Here is an 8,906-nt window from a genome sequence, read left to right as displayed (position 1 = left end):
AATCCCACCACCTATACACTAACTTATGATGAATCTCACAACTAGCTAGCCTATCTACACAAGAATTTCCTTCTCAATGTGAGGCAAAGAAACACATAGTAGAACAAAGATTAGTTAAATCATATATTTAATTAACTTAATTTAAGTATTAATTAAGTCTCATAAATATTAATCATGTTCCAAGTACTCTTAATCTAATTTTAAGCTTACTTAACATAGTTTTTAAAATTTACTTGTATGTCATTAATGAGTTAACTAAATCTCTTCCTTTGACACTTGTTGACTTCCTAATATAATTTTGACCTTGCTTCTAGACTACTAAATAAATTAAATTAAAGATTAGTTCAAGTTTCTTTTTATAATTAATTTAACCCTTATTTATACTAATTGGTTTTTACTAAGCGTTACTAGTTAATCTCTTTGTATTAATCTAGAGCTTGACTTGATTCAATTAGCTAGATTACTAATTCATTAATTTTAACACTTCATGATTAATTAATTTATCAATTATATACCTTGATTTTGGTCGTTACTAAGTGTTAAGTCATAAACAACTTCTACGTAGCTTCTTAGACTCTTCATTAATGTATACTAGTTCAATTAATTTATATTAACTTAATCAAGGATTGAAAATCCTATTTATTTTAGTCTAGGTTCTTATTATTCAATGTCTTTGTGTTTAGACTCGTTAAGGGTTGTTTCTATTTAAATAACTATTATTTACCATATTCTAATTAGTAAATTTTTGGATGTTATATAAGAAACTATTTTCCAAGATTGTCTTACCCACTTCTGTCAAGCTTCTAGTCAAAATATTAGTAGTGAGAAAACAAATATTTTCTTCTCCAAAATTGTCAATTTGTGAGTGAGTAATGAGGTGAGCTCCAAACTTGGTTTTGGTAGAACAAGTGTCTTAGGAAAATATCTTAGGGTTAGAATACATCATAAAAGAGATAACAAAAACACCTTCAAGCATATTCTTGATAAAATGGCTTCTAAAATGTTAGCTAGGAAAACTCAAATGGTCTTTTTCCTTGGTTGTACAAGTTTGATCAAATTTGTTTTCTCTATTATCCCTTCTCATGTTATACAATCTAAGAGATTGCCTAGGTTAGTCTGTGACAATTTAGATAAGACCAATTGTGGTTTTCTTTGAGGTGATCTATTGGGAGCAAGGAAAATTAATACAGTTAACTAACACTTTATTTGCCTACCCAAGGGTATGGATGGTTTGGGTATTAGAAGTATGTGGCACGTTAACGATGCCTATTTGATGAAGTTGGCCTAGGAACTTTGTTGTGAAAGGGATAAGCTTTGAGTCAAGGTTGTCCGTGACAAATATCGATATGGTGATCAAATCATCCCTATAATTAATTTTAAAAGATTGGATTCTATATTTACATGAATTTGATCAAATAGGGGGAGGGGGATAGAACTCTTATCTTTTTCGAGATTGACGTTTGAGTTGAAAATATAGGGAGGCTTCAGGACTTTGCTATAAAGCCCCTTCATCAGTCAAATTGATGAAAATAGTGGTTTAGGTTCTTTCCCGGACTGGAGAATGGGATAGGCGTTATCTTCATGAAATATTACCCAACATGTCTACCAAAACATTCTAACTATGTCAACTCCTTCTTCTCTCAAAAGAACTGACACTATTACTTGAAAACATGCTCCTGGTGAAAATTTTAATCTTGCCTCTACTTACGCCAATGCTATGATCACAATCCCGGCCCATAATACTCCTATCTATAGATGCATCTGGGCTTGGTCGGGGACCCGAACGTACACAAAGCTTCTTGTGGAAAATTGTCCATAATACTCTACCTAATAATCAGCTGCATTTTCAGAAAGTGGTGGTTAAAGACAACAAATGCCCCATGTGTCATTGCCATAAAGAGTATATTATGCATTCCATGAGGGACTGCCCTTCATCCTCTTCTTTGTGGTCTCTTGGTGTATCTAAACATCACCATGATAATCATTCCTTTTGGAACCATAATCTTCTGTAGCGGCTTATGACAAATATCTCTCACAATAACAATACAAAGATAGGATGGAGCATTTTCAATGATAAATTCCAACAGGACTTGGAATTGTTTGTTAAAGCAAACCACGTGGTGAAAGGTCTATTGATGCTCAATATGGAACAAAAACAAAATCATGCTCATTTGTTCCCTAAATTGTTCAAGTCCTTTAGTTGGGATCCTCCCCAATGTCAGGGTGTTAAACCTAATTGTGATGGGACTTTCTCTCCCCAATTATGTTATGTTGCAAAAAATGGTCTTGTCAAAAACAAAATTGGAAACTTCATAGTTGCCATGGCTTGCAATCTTGGAAGATGTTTTGTTATCAAGGCAAAATTGTTGACTATATTGGTCATGCTCTCCACCTCGCCAGTACTAGAGGATTCCAGGCTGTGGAGGTGGAATTGGACTCCTAGTTTGCAATCAAGATGTTGCAAAAAGGCCCTCAAACACCACTTGTGCAATGCTATTGTTATGAACACCCTTGCTCATATGTCTTCCTTTCAAAAGTATAGCCTTCATCATGATTTTAGAGAGACAGATGCGGCTACTGATACATTGTGTAAATGGGGTATGTCAATGTCGATAGAGACAAGTGTTAAGTTCTTTGATACTCCCTTGAATTTCTTGTGTCTCATCTTTTAGTCGATTTGTCGACAGTTATTTTTAGTAGATATCTTTTTCTTTGGCCTTGGTGTTACACTATATATATGTATATATATATATAGTACCATAGATTGGGAGTCTTTATTGCACTTTAATCAACACTTAACAAGAAAATTACCATTGCAAAACTGAAGTTTACTGTTTAACAAGTAACAGTTATACCAATTAAAATCATGTTGGACTCCCTAAGAGAACCAAATCAAATATAAATGACTGAAGTTATGCACTTCCATATTCTCTTCAACCTACAAACAACTGAAATAAAAAGTTCAGATATTGTTAACCCCAATCAACTGGTCTTTGGATCAGGCATGGGAAAGAGGCCAGCACTTGCACCTCTTGGCGGTGCAAAGCCCAAGAACTTCTGCAAATTTGTTCTGATGCTAATGGAACACAAGAAGTATAGGAATGCCATGGAACAATCAGTGGGGTCATTACCCTGCAACCCTCTATGGCTCATTTTCATGATAAGACCAAAAGGTTTGAATGGCAACTTGGCAACTACCTTGCCTTCGAAAAGCGAATTCAGCAACCCAAAGACCACAAAGAGAACCAGAGCGACCACACCACCAGACTTGAACTTGAAGAGAGACAAGTCACGGCTCGATTCTTTGAGGCTTGTCTCAACACGATCGATTTTTTTGGTTTTGGACTTCTTGATGTTGATTTTGTTGCTGTCTGTCTTCATGGTCTCGAGTTTCTTGGAGGCTTTGTCTATGGAGGACCTAAGGTTTTTGTAAGAATTGGTGCGGTAGATAAGAACCCATGAGATAGCCTCACAGACAATAGCTGTGCAGAAGGAGATACCCACTACAGTGAGGCCATCTGAGTACTTGAAATCTGAGAAGGGATATGCCATGGAAAGACCGTTGTGAAAAATCTACAAGAAAATGAGAATGCTAACTTGAATCTTGATCAGAATTGTTTAAGCGTCCAAAGCCTGTATAAATACACAAACATTTAAGCACACACTATATGATTCCTCATTTAAAGAACAGAAAATTAAAATAAATGCTTAAATTACACTGCCCTCCCCATGAGATTAATATATTATATATGTTAAGCTTTAGTTGGTTTTAGTGTGAACAAGCCTCTTAGGCATATTTTCTTTCTCTCTGTCGGTGACTCGTATCATCATCAGCAGCTAGTTTTAAATACTAATTATCACATTTTAGATTTTGATAAAAGTTGGAAAAAGATTTTGGGGAAAATCCAAACGACAACAATACAAATACAAATTCTAAAGTCTTAAAAATTGATGATCGAATGTTTAAAATCAGCAAGAGATGGTACAAAAATTACACTAGGAAAAATGTTCCTGTCCTGAGAGGCTCATTCTTAACAACTCACCACAACTAAGTTTTGTTCACAGAAACATCAATTATCTCCGAGTTAATTGAGACTTTTTTAGATAAACTTCTTTAAAAGTACTTCTAGGAAAGAAAAACGAAATAGTTTTTTCCATAAATTAATATTAACTTATGCATAAACAAATTTGTAGAAGTTCTCATCTATTAATTTCTCCAAAATCTTATTTTTAATTCATGCATAAGTTGGTTTTAACTTATGAAGAAACTTATTTTAATTTTCTTTCTTATTTTTCTCTACTAGAAGTACTTCTAAAGAAACTTATTCAAATAATATTTTAACAGATGTATCCCTGATTAGCATAAACCTAAATTACATATTGGTTTGAAATTTGAACAACTATAGTCCATCAACACCAAAAACCAAATAAAAAATCGTAAAATAAAGGCTTTGACAATGAAAACAAAAAAATAAAAAACAGCAGCAACTTAGTATGCAGCTAATGAGTTCTTATATTGTAGTATAACATAGACTTGAAATAAATAATACATATGAAATTATAGAAATACCAATTAGCTCCAAATTACTAAACTATTTAACACAGAGTAACATTAACCTAGTTCATTTCAATACCTCTTTTATGTTTGAACAAGGCTTAATTTCAGTTTTAGTTCCTTTGGTTTAAAATATGTTCAACTTTGGTCCCCGCAAGTTTTTTGCAAGCCAATTATGTCCTTCTATTCATAAAATTAAGCAAATTCGATCTCTGACAGTTTTCTTTCATCTAAAACCTCTGATTATCATTTTCTAACTATACATTGTGGAGGTTTATGATGGATTAGAAAAAAATTGATAATATTTGAAGGATTTTTTAGAATGTGATATTAGGGTTTGAAAAGGAGAAATTTTAAGTTTATTTTATTTTATTTTGGGTGAAATGTGATATTTTGGATGGTGAATTTTGTGTAGAAGATGTAAAAAAATTTAACTGATTAAATTTGTAAGGACTGAGTAAAAGAATGACAATTTGATTCAGGTAGAAGAAATTTGGTAGAGGGACCAAATTTGCTTAATTTTAAAAAAAATGGGACTTAATTAGCTCAGAAAAACGTATCAGACCAAAATTGCAAAGTGCAAACTAAAGGGATCAATAGTATAATTGAACCTTTGAACAAATCATTGCCCTCAATACCACAACAAGCAATCATCAAAGATTTAAGCTAACAAACTCAGACATCTTGCAGTCTATGTGATTATTGTAGAATTTAAAAATTCTAAAATGCAGGAAGAAAAAGATAAAACGGAACAAATATGTATGAAAATAATAGCAAAAGAACTTATCCATATGCCAGGTACTTTTATCAAATCTTCATGCCTATGTTTAACAAAACGAAAAGCAAAAGAATGTGTCTTGTGCAAAAAGAACCAACAGTGAATTTGGACTTGTCATTACTATTTTGCCGGTCATACATTAAATGCTCAAACCAATTTAGTAACAGAAAATAAGATCAAGATAATTAAAAAGTGTCAAGAATTCGAGTTTTCTAAGATACAAACCAATCAAATTCATTAAATTCCCTAATCATTGATCAAGAAATAACTTCATTGTTCTACAACAAAATAACAAGATTGTTTTACCTGACCAAGCATCAGCTTCCCTTCAAGTCTAAGGTTTCAATATAAAGCCTGCAAATTCATAAAAAACGAAAATGATGTAATGTCACATCACACAGCAGCAACAAAATTTATATAGTTCAAAACAAAAAATAATCACATAATACACCCCGTATCCATCTTCCCAGAATCAATTTCACTCAATTTCAATAAATAAATAAAAATAAATAAAAAAAGGTCAATGAACCTTAGAGTTCTGATATTAAATTGGCTCTTTGATATAAAGAAATCAATTACCGAATAAACTAACATCACTAAAGTGATTATCGAAATCTCAGTTTTCCCCACATACAAATGCTTACTCTATTACTCAAAAAGTAAGAAATGTCATACACGTTCAGAATAACAACATAGTAACAACAAAATCAGCATCTAAAGCAAGACAAGAAAACCAGCAATGGATCAAAGTTGACAATCTTCTAAGTCAAGATTAACTCTCAGTTTGTAAAAGAGGAACATAACCTAATCTCACGAATTACAGAGCGCATCTCTGTTTCAAATCTCAGTGGTCAACATATCAAACTACCAATTCTCGAACATAAAAAAATAAATAAATACCTCTCCCAACTTCATTAACTATCAAAAAAATAATAATAATAATAATAATCAAATCATGTAACCCCTTTTTCTGCTCAGTAAAACTCTCAACTATTTAACATTACATTATAGCAAGTTTGCCTCTACTTATTAGCAAAAGTATAGTGAACAAACAAATGTAGAAAATTTGGGATAACGTTTAAAAATACAAATAAAAAACTTCATTAAGAACATAAGAAATCCAAACTAGATCTGTCACGAACCGATGAAAAATACAAAAACACAGAAAAAATAAAAGCGCCGATTTCTGAAGCGCTAGAATAGTGTGGTTCCTAGAATGGATCCAAATTAAAAAGCATATAACACTATATATTTGATCTGCGTTTTGAAGTTAGATCTGTTAAAATTTCGAATTTAACGTTTCTTTACCTACCTGTCGTTGATCTCAATCACTATTCAAAGTCGCACACAGTTGATTAAGGTCGCGGTGGTGCTCTGGGTTCTGTGTTCCGTTCGCCGTAAAATCAAATTAAATTAAATCACTATAAAACTCACACAAAACAAATGGCTTTCATGATCGCATTGCAACTTGGAACTGTTAGGCCCATTCAGCCCATTCAGCCCATTTATGATTTCTGTTCGTTGGACCTGGATACTAACTTATCCTTCTATCGCTTTTAATTAATCTTTGTTTATCTTTATTTTGAAATTAATCTTAATATCTTTTATAAAAATATTTTATATTATAACATAATCAATTTTTATATATTAAATACTAATTTTTATCTTTGAGTTTTTTTAGAGATATTTTTAATTTATTTTTATTTTTTATTTATCATAATTATTTATAAATTAAATTATAATATTTTAATAAATTATTAATAAATAAAAATTATATTATATAACAATAAAAACTATTTCATCTTAAATTTGGAATATAATTTATCCGTTTTTATTAAAAAATAATATATAATTTATATGCTTAAAAATATTTGTTGATATAAATTTTTAATGTGATTTATTTATTCACATATGGTATCAAAAATATTTATTTCATTATATATAATAGATATGAAAAAATTATTAATTTTTTTCAAAATCTAAAATATAATTTATATTTTAAGAATATTTATTTATTACAAAATTTAATTGTAATATAATTTATATATTTAAAAGTTTACTTATTATAAATTTTAACTATATCAAATTTTGATCACTAAAATATTATTTATATATTTATTATTAGTTATAATTAATTTATCAAAAAATTACTTACATTTTTTTGTTAAGAAAAATCTAAATGCAAAACAAGATCCTATTTTTTTTGTTAAGTATTGTGATGATATCTTTCTTTTATATAAACTAATATTTTAATTTGTACAATGTATAGGTTAAATAATTGTATAAAACCAAAATTTAAAATAAAGTATGTATATAAATAAATATTTTATTTTAATATATAAATTATATTCAAAAGTTGAATAAACAAATATTTATAATATATAAATTATATTATAATTTATAATAAAAAAAATATTATAGAAAAATATTATTTTTATTTTTGTTAATTTATTTTAAAATATTAAAAATTAACTTACAAATAATTATTAAAAATAAAAATCAAATTAAATATAAAATTTTAAAAAATCTCTAAAATCTATCTCATAAAAAAAAATCCCGTACAAGATAATTCATATTTTATATATAATAATTGATTAAGATTAATATATTGAATATTACTAACAAAAATATTTGTACTCATAAATATCTTTAAAATTTTAAAACTTTTATCCACTTAAAGTCTCGAAAACCCCTAGTCCTTTCGATCATCCAATAACAAAATTTAAAGGTCTATATAAACATTCTAGCATATTATTACTCAATTATATGTATATAATTACATTAACAACTAAAGAATTGCACAAGGTATATAATTACATTAACAACTAAAGAATTGCACAAGAGTACCAAAATTGTCTGAGAACGTATCATATAGTAGTCACAAAACACACGAACAAAATATTAACATTTATTTAGGAGTATTCACAACCTATTCAAATAAAATAAACATAAAATACAGTCATTGACAAACATAAGACATATAGGACAACCCTTTTACCCTTAACTCTTTTTATATCTAAGCAAACTAATTCACTTTCCTTTTACTAGAAATAGGTAATTCCATAATATTATCCCTCCATATTTATTTAATAAAAACATAATATAATTTATCTTCACATTTATTTAAATATTTTTGTTCCTTAACTAATTCTGCAAATTATCTAACTACATTTATTATCAATTTCTGTCACTGATTACTTCTATTAATGTAACGACCCGCCTAACCGTTGCACAACAATAACATCACACAAAATAGAGTATGCATATATAAAAGTAAAATATATACACATAGGTCTAGCCTGACTCAATATATCAATTTACAAAATACAACCAAAATAGCTATACTAAGTAGTCAAAACAACAAAACATCAACTCCATCTTCCAACTGCAGACCTGCTACTATACTCCAACCTATCCCTGCTCTACTCTCATACATAGTATGATCATTGTAATTCAATCCACATGGAAACAAACAAGGGTAAGCTAGTGAAAAGAATCCGCATATAATTCAATTATAAACAACTTCAACTAACATCACATCATCGAATTCAACAAGGTTGACATACAACACAT

General features: G+C 29.4%; 1 protein-coding gene across 1 annotated transcript; it reads right to left on the bottom strand.

Annotated features, from left to right (window-relative positions):
* Window positions 1-2,790: 2,790 nt before the first annotated feature.
* On the bottom strand, window positions 2,791-6,804 carry LOC109810450 (uncharacterized). Its single transcript, XM_020373912.3, has 3 exons — window positions 6,646-6,804; window positions 5,640-5,687; window positions 2,791-3,633 (listed from the first exon to the last, which is right to left on the bottom strand). The coding sequence occupies exon 3, from the start codon at window positions 3,550-3,552 to the stop codon at window positions 2,983-2,985; it is 570 nt and encodes a 189-aa protein (XP_020229501.1). The 5' UTR covers window positions 3,553-3,633; window positions 5,640-5,687; window positions 6,646-6,804; the 3' UTR covers window positions 2,791-2,982.
* Between the last annotated feature and the right edge of the window lie 2,102 nt (window positions 6,805-8,906).

The sequence above is a fragment of the Cajanus cajan genome, chromosome 4 (genome assembly GCF_000230855.2).
Source record: "Cajanus cajan strain Asha chromosome 4, NIPB_CcT2T_4, whole genome shotgun sequence".
Lineage (NCBI taxonomy): Eukaryota > Viridiplantae > Streptophyta > Magnoliopsida > Fabales > Fabaceae > Cajanus > Cajanus cajan.
The sequence above is the reverse complement of the archived record's forward strand: the minus strand, read 5'-3'. Positions and strand labels throughout refer to the sequence as shown.

Coding starts and splice junctions, on each gene's coding strand:
- LOC109810450 (XM_020373912.3), bottom strand. CDS start 3,552: ATGGCATATCCCTTCTCAGATTTCAAGTACTCAGATGGCCTCACTGTA.